General features: G+C 36.7%; 1 protein-coding gene across 4 annotated transcripts in view; it reads left to right on the plus strand.

The window, feature by feature from the left end:
• Positions 1-17,066, plus strand: part of arid4b (AT-rich interaction domain 4B) — a 110,448-nt gene that overhangs the window by 59,133 nt on the left and 34,249 nt on the right. For all 4 annotated transcript variants that reach the window (XM_062975349.1, XM_062975354.1, XM_062975362.1 and 1 more), the window contains exons 6-13: positions 2,209-2,288; positions 4,578-4,669; positions 4,772-4,910; positions 6,418-6,497; positions 9,812-9,885; positions 12,029-12,175; positions 14,613-14,681; positions 16,668-16,762. In XM_062975349.1, coding sequence (XP_062831419.1) covers positions 2,209-2,288; positions 4,578-4,669; positions 4,772-4,910; positions 6,418-6,497; positions 9,812-9,885; positions 12,029-12,175; positions 14,613-14,681; positions 16,668-16,762 — 776 coding nt within the window. The remainder of the gene's footprint in view (positions 1-2,208; positions 2,289-4,577; positions 4,670-4,771; positions 4,911-6,417; positions 6,498-9,811; positions 9,886-12,028; positions 12,176-14,612; positions 14,682-16,667; positions 16,763-17,066) is intronic.

Below are 17,066 nucleotides of genomic sequence, written 5' to 3' on the forward strand. Positions count from 1 at the left end.
TGACTGAAAAGAAAGAGACAATAGGCATGGTGATGGTAACATGAAGAAATATTTAAAGATGACAACTGAAGAATTTCTGAAAAACAAAGAAGGAAGGCTATAGAAAAGCTTATGGCTAGAGCTAGAATAACTTGGGGCATTATGATAGTGTAAAAATATTTGTACAAGGATTGTGTTTTCTCAGAGGTTGCATAAACAAGGTACAGCCAATACTTTTGCAGGCAAACACACAGTCCCCTGTCACTTTTGAAATGATGGACAGGGATCTAATTGAGTGGTGTTACCCAAGGAGTGAGCTCAAGGACTTGATAACAATTGTACAATTACTTGCATAACTATGTGACCCAGTATATGAACACTGATAGTTATGCTAAAATGTATAGGATTTTGTCCTTGCCCTGCTTCCCCAAGCCTGAAAAAAATTGTTTTCATCATTCAGCTAGTTGTAATTTTTATTTCTATAACACAATAAACATTTGGCAAATCTTTAAAAAATGAATAGTGTAAATCCAATAGAAATGTATCTAGACATTTCAAATGAGAATTTTGTTCTAATTTGTACAAATTAAAATGTAATCTAAATCTAATGCATGGCATTTTCTGTAGATTGGAAGTACATTTAGAAGTTCGTACTTGTACATCAACAGTTCTTTTTTGCACTTGTTTGTACTTGTACACCAACAGTGACCTTTTTGCTTTATGATGTACTAAAGGTTGCTTTTTCAGGTGCCCTCTTCATTAATAGGGGTGTTTTGCCAACCAGGCTATGGATTTACAAGGGCTATCCACAAAGTAGGTTACGTTTTGGATTTTAAAAAAGGACAAAGTATAGGAGAAATCATTTACCATATGCAGCGGAAAGACACATCCCAATACTACAATCTCACGTAATTCCCATTGAAATCTAGGCACATCTCATATAGATAAATGAGTTTGAAAAGGTCTGCCCCAGTAAATTTGCCTCCTCTCTCCTCCGTTTCCAACAATGGGGGCATGGCTGGCAGCGCAGTGTTTTGGCTATGCTGCAGGAAGCGAGAAGGGGGAAGGGCTGAGGACACAAGTGCGGAATTTACAGGAGCAGTACTTTTCAAACTCATTTATCTATATGAGACGTGCCTGGATTTCAATGGGGATTACATGAGATCGTAGTATTGGGATGTGTCTTTCAGCTGCATATGGTAAATGATTTCTCCTATACTTTGTCCTTTTTAAAATCCAAAACGTAACCTACTTTGTGGATAGCCCTCGTAATTTGGACATCTGATGCCCATACTCTCCAATCATGTTTGGTACTTGTGACGCAGAACCTGTCTCAGACCATAAGAGACTGAGAAAGGCCTCTGCTTATGAGAGCAGCTAGTAGACTACCGTGGACTACTGTCATCTAGCACCTTCTTTTTGGATCCCTGAGAGGCATGAAGGAGCCACTGTTTTCAGCAGATGCTACTGTGCCATTTACCATCACCTTCTGCCTCTTCCCCTGGCCATCCTGTCCTTCTCTTTCTTGTTACGCTCGGAGGAATGTTTGTGCCCCTTGCCTGTAGTGGCCAACTCCCAGCACACATTTTCTTTATATTTCCTTCCTGCAACTCTAGCTGAGGATGAACGGCCACATGCAGCATCCAGAAGGACTATAGTCCTTCAAACATGGCCAAGCATTTGTTTTGAATATTACCTTTGTCATTATTGGCTATGCTAGTAACCAAAAGTTCCAGGTCTTCAAAACACTGTTCCCACTATATTCATTCAGTTTCTGTTAATGAAAAAAGTTTGTTTTAAAATGAAATAGTATGCCTTTAAATTTTCATATTGTTTTTGTTCATTGTGCTTAATAAAAAGCTGGTCCTTCCTCAACTACATTTAAGAAAATTGCATAGTTTTATACAGCTGTTGCTTTCATGTAGCATAATGCTAGAATTTAGATGTTTGCAGAACTTGCTTCAGCAGCACATATACTAAAATAGAGTGATACAGTGAATGTCTTTTAAATATATTTGGTTTTGATATTCATACTTTGTATGCACAATATTTCCTCGCAATTTTTGTTTAAAAATGGTTAATTCTTATTGAAATGATTGATACAAGATACATTTATCTCTATATGCAATGTAAAATTTTATTGATAAGAGATATTTTGACAGCCCGGGGAGCGGGGGATAAATTCTGATAGCATAGTGATCTACATTTGCTTTTGCCTTTTGGTTACAGTATTTGATGATGGAGATGAGAAGACTCTGAGACGCTCTTCACTTTGCCTGAAAGGAGAGAGACATTTTGCTGAGAGTGAAGCAAGTATCTGTAATTAAATGTGAAGTGTATTCTGTTTGTAGATCCCTAGATATTCTAGATTTTGTTTGGTTTTAATGTTGACATTTGGCATGTTGTTGGTAAATATAGACAATTGTAACGATTTTCTTCCACACAAAAAAAAATGAGCCCCCATGGGAAGATAGGGCGGGATATAAATAAAGATGATGATGATGATGATTATTTTTATTATTATTACAAATCAGTAATTTTGGTTAAGGTAACTTTGCTGTTGAAGTCATATAGTGATGTGTCTGTGACTTGAGCCAACAGACAATTTACTACAGGGGTAACATTTTACAGGCAGTCCCCAAGTTATGATCAAGATAGGTTCTGTAGGTTTATTCTTAAGTTGAATTCATATGTAAATTGGAACTAGTGCATTTAAAGTGCAGCTCCAGCCAAAAATATATCTTTTTGCTTTGGATAGCATAGGGAAGGGTTAACACCTCTGTGGTGTTTATTTTGCTGTCTGCGCCCCTGTTCAGAAGATTTCACCGTATTTACTGTCCCTGGGATATTTGTTTTTGTTGTGGAAACAAGGATTGGTGATAAAGCTTCAGTTGAGACACCTTTTCCTATGATAATGCTTTCAGGAGTGAATTTCCTTTCCTAGGGGTAGATTTCTCTCACTTGCTGTTATCTCAACCCCCCCCCCCCCTTTCTTAACTGTGAGTCATTTGTAAATCATGTTTTTGTAACTCGGAGACTGCCATTTGTTCAATGCATGTTTTAATTAATATTTTTACTAAAAAAATGTATTTAGTAACAATGGAAATATGTTTTGAAATTATAGAGTCATTCTTATGCAAATCCAACAAAAAAAAATCCTAACTAGTTGCAGCTAAATCATGCAGCAGTATGTGTAGCAGATCAGAATAATCAGCAATGAATAGAATTGATTGATTTCCTGTGAAAAAGGATATGATGTTTACTTATGTTGTCAGTTGAGGTCAATTTATGGATTAATTCTTGGGACTACAATCTCCCTACATTTTGTTGTCTTTGTAACTTAACAGAATGATAACTCTTACTCCAAAAAGTGTATTAATTTTCAGCTGAGTAGTAATACCTCATGTTGCTGTATTTTCACAAAAAGAGAATATGCAAACTGATAACTGAAATCTTTGTGTTAGAATGCAATTCAATACATATTTATTCAGAAATAAATCCCTCTGGTATAGGATTTCAGCCTTACTTTGATCTCACATGCAAACTGCATGCGATTTATGTCATGCTTTCCTTTCACGTTGTGTTTGGGATTTCTGTCATACTTTCTTTCAAGAGGGAGAGATCTGGCTTCCATTTGCCATACTGAGAAGCTCTCAGTTTGCAGCTTCTCCAAGATGGATTCCTCGCTGTTCTTCTACTGCACTCCTACAAACCTGGGCATATCTTGCTTTCTTATTAATTCCATTTGATTATTCTTAGTGCTACTGCAGGGAGCAGCTGCTGTGTCATTGAAAACAGCATATCCTGGTTTTGAGGAAGTAGTGAAATGGAGTGGGGCAGGCGCAGGAAGCGGGAATAGCTCTGGTTTCACATTTGTTTCCAAGCTGTTGTTAAGAGATTTTGGAGAACAGTTGACCTTGTAAATGGGCCATGCTTGGGAAAGTATTCTCATAATTTCCAGTGAACTGGCAAGCTGCCTAAAAATTCAAATGATCCACTCATATTGAAAATGGAAAGTGTGAGGTGGAAGTGGGTGGTAAGGGAGGAATCAAACAGCATTTTTGAGACCCACTGATTTGCTTTACAAAGGGTATCCTTGGATATCAGGCCATTTCTTCAGTTGCACTAATTATTGCTTCTGAAGAAGTAGGATTGATGGCCATGAAACCTGATGCTAAGATAAAACACTCCCAAGGATGCTTGATTCTTGCATCCCTGCCCCATTTTTATTTTATACTGTAACATATTAGGATGATTATAACTTTGAAAGCTACTCAGATAAACAGTTATTCTGGAAAAAAAGTGCTTGGGGCTCCATGGTGCCAAGAGTACTGGCAGCAGAGAAATACATTAGACCTGCAATCATATGCCCAATGCCTACCTATAAACTCAGTAGGCTTTAGTTCTCAGTAGATTATAGAATTTCACTGTACATGTTGAAGTGCTGTTCTTTGACCTATATAAACTAAGGTGGATTGCACTCAACTTTCAATTTGTTTTAATTTTTATTTGCTAGTAGCTGCACATTTTGTATTTTGCTTATCAGTTTCATAGATTCATTTTTGAAATGCTAATACATGTAATGTTTTCGTCAACAGACATTAGATCAGCTCCCCCTTACCAACCCTGAACATTTTGGTACGCCTGTAATAGGAAAGAAATCAAACAGAGGGAGGAGATCTAATCATATGTAAGTTTTAACTTCCTCTCATTTTTATTATCTTAATTTTTAGCAGAGTGTTTGAAGATGGTTTTAAAAATTGTTTCATTCATTGAAACTCTCCTTTTTTAGACCAGAAGAAGAATCTTCTTCATCTTCGAGTGATGAAGATGAAGATGATAGAAAACAAACTGATGAACTATTAGGAAAAGTGGTATGCGTTGACTGTGTTAGTGTTGATAAAAAGAAAAATCTCTGGTTCCCAGCTTTGGTAAGTGTCATTGATACTGCTTAAAGGATTTTTGAAGTTATCAATATAGGACCAAGGCAAAAGCTGTGGCGTTCTTTCTGTGCTAAGCAACAAAACATAGCACATGGGTGGAAATGCCATGTTCAGAGGTATAGTACCTCTGAATATCATGCTGGTTGATATATTTCTGTCTGCTAGCAATTGTTAGAAACAGTGTCATGAACTTTACTAGATAGCCTTGTTCCAATGTAGTAGAGCGCTTATATTCTTAGCAAGAGAGAAAGTAACAGGTAGAGGACAGAGAATGTCAAATCAGTGTCATGTCTATTCCAAGAGCTAGGAAGAAGAAACAACGTGAAGAGAAAGAATTGAGATGGTGAAACAAAAACTAAGCAGAGCTTATTCCCTACATTTGTCTGAACAATCTTAATAATTATGATTGATGCTTCATAGTCAAACAGTGACTTAATTGTTGTAGGTTTCCTCTCCTTTATTGAAAATTTAAAACCATTAGATACAGTTTTGTATTCAATTTTAAAAATGTATTTGAATCCTAGACATATTGAGAGTATGAAAAATTACTTGAATATATATTGGAAGTAGGTTCACAAAGATTAGACTTTTTACAAGGCACTGAGAAAGAGAGGCCCGGAGAGGTTGAGGTGGTGAGTTTATGGGACAGTACTTCCTCTGTTGTATTGAAACTCTTTGCAGGAGCCATTCATTCAGTTTTGGGTAGATAATCAAACCATTATTCTAAAATATCTTTGGTCTTCAAAAGTGTTTCCAAAGTTGGCTTTTATTTTTTAATCTGATTTTCTCTGTTTTACTTTATGTTGTTTTAGGAGGACTTAATGGGCAGAAAAGTGATCAATAAATAATAGAAAAAAAATATTTAACTGGGCCAGATAACATAATGCTATCTCATGGCTGGAAGTTGACTTAAGCAAATTGGGATATTAGAGACAAAGCACTAACTAGCTATTCTTTCTGATCACCATTGATTGCTCCACTGAGTCTTCCAGGAAACAGTTAAGACTGATATCCTATATTGAGCTTTGGAAAAACAGAAGAAGAAAGACCACCGTCTCACACTTTTTACAAGGCACTGAGAAAGGGAAACCAGTGTCAAAGAATGCTACTTTTTCTTTTGCTTGAAGCCTATGTAAAATGAGAAAAGAGTCCTCTGTCAAGACCTTTTGTGTATGCACATCTACGAATAGGATGTTCAAACACACAGGCTTCTAATAAGATGGGAGTAGTATGAATCCCATCCTTCTTGCTTCTTCTTGCGAAATGAGTGATCCGTTTTCGGTTAGAAGAGTCAGTGAGAAGTTAATCTCTGTTTTTCATGTGTATCTAAGACCCTCTCCCACAAGTTCTGTAGTTAGAGAATTTCTGTGCCTGGCAGCTGTTGATGGGGCTAACCCAATTTGTAGACTCTAATGTAAAATAAATGTGAGGTATTCTGCATAAGTATTTCCTTCCATTATAAAATAGTTTAAGTATCTCCCTTGTTTTTGTCCAGGTGGTTTGTCCAGACTGCAGTGATGAAATTGCAGTAAAGAAGGACAACGTTCTTGTTCGTTCTTTCAAAGATGGCAAATTGTGAGTGATCTCTTTCTAGGTGATATTTCTCTGATTTGTAAAAAATTGTCAGTGTGGCCAACAGATTTGACTGCTGTTATTTCACAATTGGTCATTTATCCTACTACACACGTCCCCTTTTAATCATGTCAAAATGGCACATAATGGCTAGAGTATATGTGAAGAAGCAATTTTCGAATGCTTCCATGAATGAATGGATAACCTGTTTTGTAAGTCTGTTTTATGATTGATAGCGAAAGGGACTTTGCTTTTACACTAATAAAAACAATTTGATATAATTATGTTTTTATAACTGACAATTTCAGGTAGTGTCAAAATAATCAAATCCGTGGTCCATGACTTCTGAGTTAATGAAATATTTTTTCACTTGAGTCTTTCATTAAATTGTTTTGCACAAAACTTCTTTCTCCTAGTATAGCTAGCAGGTCCATTTCTAGAATAGTTAAATTATCCCCCTAGGACCAGGAAGGGGTGGTGGAAGAACTATTTCCTGAGATGCAAATGCAACCCATCAATCTCTAGTCTGTCTTCCTTCCCGACACAGCGGAGCTGCATGTTTTGATTTGCTCCTTCTTCCTCCAAAGGACAGGGGGAGCGACAAAAAGTCTGTTCTAAAATTCGCTTGAGGGATAGTAAAAGAACATCCTGTTTTCTTTAATTCATCACTTATACCAAATATGTGGGAAAGAGCCCAAATAAACCTTAGGCCACACCATGCTCCTATACCTCATACAATTCCCCATATTTTCTCTTGCCATCTCTCAGTGTGGATTATTATTTGGAGAGGCACAGCAACCAGAGAGCAGTAGTAATGTAGGAGTGAGCCAGGTGTTTTTGATCAGCTTCTCTCTCCTTGATGGGCAAGCTGCAGTTGCCCAGTGTCCTTCACCTTGCTTTATCACCAAACCACTGGCTTAGTGCTGCCTTGCCTAGGAAAAATGTGAATCTTAGAAACACCTGGTCTTAACTAGCCAATCAGCTCCTGGTTGTTTTCCAGAAGCGTAGCAAACAATTCAGTGGAGTGCAGTCATGTTTAGGCTGGTATGTCCAGGTCTTTTTAATTGTCATTCCTCCCTTAGTTAACTCTATTGCATTCACCCATCCATAGTTTTACTTCATGTTGCTATTTTAGTTGAAACGCCTACAGTTACTTCCAGATCCTCAGAGCCTGGGTTTTTGGCTTTTCCTTGGCCCCTTTCAAAGAGGATCTTTTACTCCATCCTCTGCAAGCCTTGAGGTTGACAAGAAAGAAAGAAAGAAAGAAAGAAAGAAAGAGAAAAGAATGAACAGCTTTCGTATTTAAAGAAATGTTATTCTCTAGAATCTGAAAATAGTTTATCTGATCATATATTTTCTAAAGCAGATTCTCTTGTGGTCTTTCTAACTTTTAATGCTATTTTATCCACTGAACCAGATGAAGTATCAGAATGAGCAGAGCGCTCAGCATGCTTTTTGGAGAGGATTGGAGATGTCAGTAGTATTGACTTATCAGGCCTGCTCTTCTGTGTTGATTTTTTTTCTGAACTGCTTCATGTGCGCTAGTAGATTGGCTTCCATTTCTGAACTGTTTTTAAAAGATTCTCTGATCATGGCTTTCTTGTTAGATGCAACTCAAGATGCTAATGTAATCTCCTTCTTTAACCTTCAACATGGTATCCAGAAGGAGCAGATGTAGCCCCTTCACTGGAGGCTGAACTTTCATTCCAGAGCAAGCCCTTTTGTTTTAAATGAACAAAAGCTCTTGGAGGGCTGCTTCATACTGTCCATGTTCATAATCTCCTCAGGAATTCTACACTTGAAGAGGTTTTTTTTTACTTTTTGCAGATCCCATGAAAGTATATACATTCACATCTCAAATTTCCTATGTCCTTATTGTTTTCTGAAATTCTGTTTTGAGAATGACCAGTTTAATGTCCTTTTGGACCTCCTTCAAATGCAGAAATATTCTTGGCGATCCTGAGAGCTGTAGTTGCTTCGCTCTGCTTCCTAGGGGTGAATAATTCCCCTTGCTTTACAACACAACTTCCTAATTTGTTTTCTTCCTTCACAACCACGCAATGTCAGTCTTTCTCCATTGGTATATCAAACGTTAAGAAAAGTAAGAACTCCAATACTTATAGTGAGTGTGGGATCAGGGAAGCAGTTTCAGCGCAAACTCCAGAGTTGTAGCGATTTCTGGGTACCCATCTGAAGAACTTTCTCTCAAAATGTGAGTTGGGAGCCTATCTGTACTAGTGCAGACCTCCTGGGCAGACTGCATACGTTTCCAGTGTTCCACAGAAGACACTTTGAGAATAAATGTTCATTCAGCATTTTTTATATTTCCTCAATTCTTTTGGAGGGCAGCATTTGAAGCTGCACTCCCTATTCCACAAGTCTTTGGTTCACCCCTGTGTGGTTTTTGTTGTTGTTCACTAGTGGTCTTTAGATTCACTGCATATGTTACTTTTTGATTCCTCGTATAGTCAACCCAGAATTGATAGGTAATTTCTAGCTGTCAGGAAATTGCTCTTATTCACAAACTGGACCCAATTCCCCCAGGAATGTCTTCTTAACCAGGCAAAAAAGTTCGGCAAGAATTTAATTAACTCATTTTGATTCACAGTTTGCTGTATTCTATTTCTATAGTTGACAATGGCCTAGAACATTAAAACTAATAGGAATAAATCTTGTTGAACTGAATAGGACTTAGAATCATAGAGTTGTAAGAGACCATATGGGCCATCTAGTCCAGCTCCCTGCCATTCAGGGATAGCACAATTGAATCACCCCCGACAGCTGTTAAGACTTAATTCTGAACGGATGTGCACAGCATTGTGCTCTTAGATGGATACCTCTGTTATCAGTGGCTTCTACTTACAGTGAATTTGGATTAAGCTTGTTCTAGAATTAAATTTGTCCTGAAAATAAATGCGGAATGTAAGATGGTGGGTTTATTACACTACATTGAGGACTCCAGTCTTAATGGAAATTGGTTGTGTGTGTGTGTGTGTTTGCGCATGTGTGAGTAGTTTTTGTATCAATGTCATCATGATGCTTCTTGATAAATAAAAATTGAGAAACTAACAAGATCCACATTAATGAGGACAGGGGTACGTCACTCCCTCCAGATATAATCAGGATTATACATTCCTTTTCTTTTCTCCTGATATTAGATTTTTCATGTTGTGAAATCCATTAATAACAGAGGTGACTGTGTTATTTAAAATAACAGTTCAAAAGACATTTGAATAACTGTATTCAAAAGACAGTTGTTTATGTACAGCTTACATATGTGCATTTTTAAGCTTTTTAAAAAGACGCTATTTGTTTAGCTCTTCAGTACCAAGGAAAGATGTTCGAGAAATTACAGATTCTTCACCAAAGCCTGATGCTACACTAAAACAAGGTAAGAGTAATCTTGAACTTTAAAAAGGGGGTGCTTTCCAGGCTGCAAGTTTGTAGTATATATTTCCAAGGGGCAGAACAACATTCTTCCCATGTTCTACCAGTTAGCAAACCTGGAGCTTTGGGTTACAAATCCCACAATCCACTGGTTGACATGTATCAAATCATGCCCACTGTACTATTGGAACAAAGAAAACTGTCTCATACCAAATCATACCATTGGCCTCTTTAGATCATCCCTGTTAACATCACTAGAAGCTGTTCTTCAAGAGTTGAAGCAGGAGTTTTCCTGTCCTATCTGGAAATACTAGATTGAATTTGGAACCTTCTGTATACAAAATGGATGTTTTTCCTTTGATCTGTTTTTTCCACATTCATTCAGTTCAACCCACCCAAAGTACAAGGCAAAAAAAAGAGAAAAAGCCCCAAACTCCCCAAATCAATTATACTATTAAACTCAGCATGCTTAAAAAAACCAGCATCTGCTCAAAACATTTCCTGCAAGGCTTCCAGAAAAGGAGAAAACTTTTCCTTACCCATGCCTTCTTTAATCTCGTTGTTTTGTGCAGTCTAGCAGCAGTGCTCCTCTGTTGCTCAGGCTGTAGCTTTTAAAAAGGAGAGATGTGTTAAAATGGACAGTTTTTGTACAGTCAACAACTTACTCAAGTGCCAGTCAATCATGCCTGTTTCCACTATATCTCTTCTTCCATTGACTTTTTCACCTAACACATATGCATTCTTAAGCACCTGCTATATAAGCAAGTAAAGATGAGTCTTGAAAGCCCTTTTTGCATGCCAGCACACTGACCCATCTAGAATATTAAAAAACAAAACAAAACCCAAGCCAATCAGCCAGAGGAAAAGTGAATTAAAACACAGTTTTAAAAGCTTTAAAACAGTTTAATGAACAGCAGCAAATAGTATAACTGAGGTTCTCATCTATAAAAGCCTACCTAAAATAGCAGTCTTGGAATGACACTTGAAAGCTATCAAAAGTTCTAAAGCTTAGTAATCAGGGAAGTCTTTACAAGAGTAAATATTCTTAGATCTCTTTAGCACTTTGTAAATCAAATCCAGCATGTCAAATTGTGCCCAAAATACACTGATGATTTGTAAAGCTTTTAATGTATAGTAGCGGTAAAATATGTTTCCTGCTATTCTGAACTGAGTGAAGTTAATCAAATTACAGCCCCATAATGCAGAAATCCAGTCTGAATGTTATCAGGACCTGGATAATTATGACTGGATACTGATTTTTCAGAAAGAGCTGCAGATTTCAGTTTGACTAATGTTGCTTAGTTTTGCATCAAGGATTTAGAAGTATCCATCTGTAAAAGATCAGGCACTTCTGCCAGATGTATCCCTCACCTCAAAAAACAGGTCAACCCCAGGAGATGTTAGCTGAATATAGAGATCAAAGCTAATTTTATGTTCATGACACTATAGCTGACATTATTAGCATGAACTATAACAAGAAGAAACCATGAATGTATTTGATTTTGGTGATATATTAAAATCATTGTATATTATGGTTATAGTGTGATTAATGGTTCTGCTAAGGGCTCTTTGGAAATCTAGCAGTATTATACCTGCAAACCTTTTTACAATGCCAAAACCATAACTGACTATGCATAGTATGGTACTCCACAACTATGTCATATTTGCCTCTTTGGATAAGAGAAGTCTCACAGTCAAATAAATACAGGTGCTGTCTTTTACCATGAAAAGGCATGACTACTCCACCCATTAGTCACTATGTTGAATCCCAGAGGCTAAATAATTTGTTGCTGCTTGCCACTCTTTCCTTTGTATTTTTATCATCTGCTTACTATTTAATTAGTTCTTTTAATGGTAAAATAAATTTGATGATGGCCACATTGGGACAATAAAATCCTTCTTTTTTATTCCTCGCCTTGATATTCTCTTGGCAAATGTGATGTTCTTGGCCATTGAACACCCAGAAGCCAGTTTTAAATATTGGTCTCATATCCTATCTTGTCTAGAAGCCTTTAATGATAATTTTCCAGGTTGCTGTGATTTCCTGGCATTTTCACCTATGTGAAAGGAGGGTGTGCCTGTAAATGTACTAAACTTGTGGATTCTTAGGATAAAATTGTGCTGATTAATTTTAATCTTACTTGCAGCTTTTGATCAAGCCTTAGAATTCTGTAAAAACAGAACTGTTCCTAGTAATTGGAAGACTGAATTGAAAGAAGAAAGCTCCAGTAGTGAAGCAGAAGAGGAGGAAGAAGATGAAAAAGAAAAAGAGGATAGCAGTGAAGAAGAGGCAAGTCTATCACAGCAGTCCCGTTGGGTTCATTTTAGGAGTATATATTGACTGTTGAGTTACAGTGGTGAAGCAAACAGTATCAGACTGATTTTATTTTGAGTTGAAGCATCCACATTCTCAAGATTTAGAAGCTTCTTAGATTCCCCAGTGCGTCTTAATCAGTGTTTCTCAACCTGTGGGTTCCCAGGTGTTCTGGCCTACAACTCCCAGAAATCCCAGCCAGTTTACCAGCTGTTAGGATTTCTGGGAGTTGAAGGCCAAAACATCTGGGGACCACCAGGTTGAGAACCACTAATCTTGATGTTTTCTGTGTCTGTGTTTTCCTGTTATACCCTTTTCTTTGCCGTTGGCCTTTCCCTCTATCCCAGTTTTCAGCCTTTCCCTCTGCTCACTGCCCCCCCCCCCCCCCCCCGGGCTCTGTAAGGAAGTATAGTGAACCTCTTTGGTTTTGTTAGTCTATCAAGAGCAGAAATAAACAAAAAAAAAGAACAAACAAATAAAAAACTTGAGAAAACAGCAACATAAGTGAAACAAAGAAAAATAATTTGTCTCCTCCTGTTCTTCAAGGTGTAAGGTATTCCTTAACATAAAAAAGAACAGAAAAGGTCACCAACTTCAAGAATTGCAGTGATCTGATACCATAGAGTTTACAAATTCTTGAAATAATTTTAAGAGTAAATATATAAATGCCTTGTTTTGAAACATTTCTTATTCTAAGTTTTGGTTTTTTTTACTAAAGAAAATTTTCTAAGAAAAAAGGACTTGGGGAGAAAGGTGTAGGGAGGGGTTTACAGCTTTTTCTATTTTTTCCCAAATGGGCTGTGACATTTTGGATCCTTGTTATGTTGCATGCCCCACATTCAGCTCAGCTTTAGGTCACTGATAGATGATTATTGTACGATATAATAAAGGCGCGCTTGCATCAGTGGTGGTAGGTGGAGTATTTCCAAACCATTACACCCCCCTCCCCGTTAAGTGTTACACTTGACATAAGATTCTTTTTTTTCAAACTCCGCCCTGAGTCCCTTGGGGAGAAGGACGGGGTAGAAATATCGGAAATAAATAAATAAATAAATTTGCCAAACATATTTCTCAATGAGGCCGAAAAATTCTACTTTTGATTTGTCTGTACAGAGAACATTGTTCCACAAATTTTGGAAATATTTATATGATACCAAACATCAGAAGAGCAGCAACATTCTTTTTAGAGAGCAGTAGTTTTCTCCCAGCTTCAATCCCATTAGTGCCATTTTTGTTCAATCTTTACCTGATCTTTGACTCATGAATAAACCATTAACCAAGGCAACTGTGCCTCCAAATTCTTGAATGTTACTTTGGCATTCCTGGCGATTTCCTAGGTGATGTACTGTTTGTTCTTGGATAGATGACAATTCCTGGGTAGAGTGACCGCTGTTGAACCTTCTCTATCTGTAGGCTTGGTCTGTCTGACAGTGATTAGTGGAGCCTCAGATCCTTAGAAATAGATTTGTAACTTGTAGTAAACTAATCAGTAGCAACAATTGCTTTTCTGAAGATCTCAGATGTTTTTGAAATGATATGAATGCAGTTTGTATGGGGAGGAAATGAATAAAAAATGGTAGACATAACCCTCACTGACCAAATTTAAGGGAGAAAAATGTAAGCCATAATATATTTTGTTTATTTTTTTTAAATAACTGTGCCATTGTTGACATATTGTTTGGGTCAGAGCATTTGAATAGCAATGGAAGCAACACTAAAATGGGTGAAACAATCATCACTAATCATCTAAAAATTCAACACTCTGTAAACTGCTGACCTGATTTAAAAAGAACCCTCACTTTAATATTATTTTACTGCTGCTGTAAATTGATTCTGCCTATTGTGATGATGATGCATACTTTACAGTACTTGCTTCTTTTTAAAATTTTAATAGAATTGGTTTGTAAAAATTAAAGAGGGCAATGTGTGTGTATGGGGGGAAGGGCAGACCTCCAAAGTGGTGCCAAAGTATATGAGACAATATAATTGTGAAAAATGTTTATCCCCTGCTGTGTTGCATTGGACACTGGAATTAGTTCACAGCAGCATATTTTATCTTTGGAAATAAAATAATTCAGATAATAAAATCTCAATTAATTTGTTATGTATAATTTGTTAAGGCTTGATTATGACACTTTAAGCTTGCAGCACTCTACACATTTTCTTTGAAAGTGCACCCCATTGAACACAGTGGGAATTACTGTTGAGTAGATATGCATTTCCATTATTGATTGAATAGGCATATTACATTTTTATGTGTTTCTACATAAAATTATTTTGTTTACATCTACAGAGACATTACATTTATTTTTAGAGTTTAAATTCTGAAGCATTCTTTCAATGTTACTGAGCAAGTATCATAGTTTAATGGAATACGCTGATATTTTTCTCCTTATTGCATTTTATAAATTAGGAAGAAGTAGAACCCTTTCCTGAGGAAAGAGAGAACTTTCTACAACAGCTTTATAAATTCATGGAAGACAGGGGTGAGGATGTTATCATGTTTATTGTGTAGTTTATTACAGTACAATAATGTAATTAAAATCTAATGTTGATTCCTTTTTTTCTGGCAATTGAACGTTGGTCCTGTCTTAAAATCAGCAAGTTAGGTGTAATTTATAAGGCAGAAGAGGACAAAGTTCCCTCCTAGTATTGTTGGACTGCAGTTTCCATCAGCCTCAGGTCAGCTTAGCCAGTGGTGAGGAGTGATCAGAGTTGAAGTCCAGCAGTATCTGGAGGCCCAGCCATTGTCCATTTCAGTTATAAAGTATACAGGCAATCCCCAAGTTATGAACAAGATAGGTTCTGTAGGTTTGTTCTTAAGATGAATTCATATGTAAGTGAGAACAGGTACAGTTTAAGTGTAACTCCAGCCAAAACTATATCTTTTTAAGCTTTGGATAGCATAAGGAAGGCTTAACACCCCTGTGGTGTTTATTTTACTATCTGTACCCCTGTTCAGAAGATTTCATATCACTTCCTGTTCCTGTGATAATTGGATTTTTAAAAACTTGACTCTTTATGGAAACAAGGATTGGTGGTAAAGCTTTAGTGGAGACACCTTTTCCCCATGATAACGCTTTCAGGAATGAATTTTCCTTCCTAGGGGTAGATTTCTCTCATTTCCTATTGTCTCACCCCTTTTCTTAACTATGAGTCATTTGTAAATTGGATGTTTGTAACTCGGGGATTGCCTGTAGTCAATCTGTAAATTAAACCTGCATATTAAACCTGTCATGTATTTCTAAATGTTGTGTCTTGTGCCTTGAGCACAGTAACTTTCTCAAGTTATAGTTATAACTAAAGTTAAAATAATACAAGTTCTAGATGTAACAGCCTAAGAGTTTTCAAATAGCAGCAAAATGCAATTGTAAAAAAATCTTCCCTACGGGGAAGATTAAGCGGGGCATAAATAAATATGATGATGATGATAATAATGATAATGATGATGATACAGAGCACAGTAATTATATGTAGCATATAATGGTGTATACTCATAGTGGCCCTCAAAACCTTTAATCCACCACAATAATAGAATAATAGAGTTGGAAGAGACCACATGGGCCATCTAGTCCAACCCCTTGCCATGCAGGAAAAGCACAATGAAAGTACCCCTGACATATGGCCTCTGTTTAAAAGTTTCCAAGAAAGGAGCTTCCACCACACTCCAAAGCAGAGAGTTCTACTGCTGAACAACCCAAATATAGAGCATGAATTAAAGTCATGGTCTACTGCATGCTTTTTTTTTTTTACCTTGGCTTTTGTAAATCCCAGACCCAAACATACAGCTAAACCTGGAAATTGATCCCAGATGACTTCTATTTATGGCTGGCTGCCAGAATGAGGAGATGTTCTTAGCTTGGTGAGGTATTTACAAAGCATACAGACCTAAGATAGACATTATTATAGGGGAAATGCTGTTTGATTATTTATTTGATCATTCCCAAATTGTATCTCAAATACATTCACAGAACTAACTACATGTTAGTAATTAAAGGACAAATGAAAATTATTTGAAAACAAATCTGAATTCAATAAAGTCAGCTTGGTTTTATGAAGACTATATATTAGATACATCTTTCTTTCTTTCTTTCTTTCTTTCTTTCTTTCTTTCTTTCTTTCTTTCTTTCTTTCTTTCTTTCTTTCTTTCTTTTTGCTTTCTTACCATTACATTAATTTTGCTCATTGAAGAGCCCACACATATTTGAGAACAGGTTTTCTAAGTATTTGGGAAAAAAAATATTTTTTAAAAAAAGGGTGATTTCAGCTGCCACATGATGAATGATGAAGCCAAAATTGTAATCCCTATCTGTTTTTATTACATCGAATATGGTCAGAATTAAGTCTGAGTAAATGTGCATAAGCATATATGTGTGGGATTGGAATGCTGAATTAGTTTGAGTGCATTAATGTCAATATGAGTTGTGCTTACTAAGATTAAAAGCCAAACTTCAAAATGCTTTCTTTCACAGGGACTCCTATTAATAAACGACCTGTGCTTGGATATAGAAACTTGAATCTCTTCAAATTATTCAGACTTGTTCACAAGCTTGGAGGATTTGATAATGTAAGTACTCTAAATCAGGAGATAATTTTACAGTCTGAAGGAAAGCTGTAAGACACATATGGAAATAGATATGTAGAAGATGATGCAGATATATCCCTCATAGAGAACATCTTTACAGATTACTTTGAAAAAACTAATCCTAGAGTTAATTTTCCTTCATGCTTGCTGAAGATATATATCAAATTGGTGTGCAACAAAGGCCATAAGGAGTCCCAAACATAAGGTTCATTTGCTGTTTCTGAAATTCTAGAAATGCTTATGCCAAAGGTGAAAACACAGGCAGCTCCTAACCCCTGCACTTTCT

The sequence above is a fragment of the Anolis carolinensis genome, chromosome 1, assembly GCF_035594765.1.
Source record: "Anolis carolinensis isolate JA03-04 chromosome 1, rAnoCar3.1.pri, whole genome shotgun sequence".
In the NCBI taxonomy this organism is placed as follows: domain Eukaryota; kingdom Metazoa; phylum Chordata; class Lepidosauria; order Squamata; family Dactyloidae; genus Anolis; species Anolis carolinensis.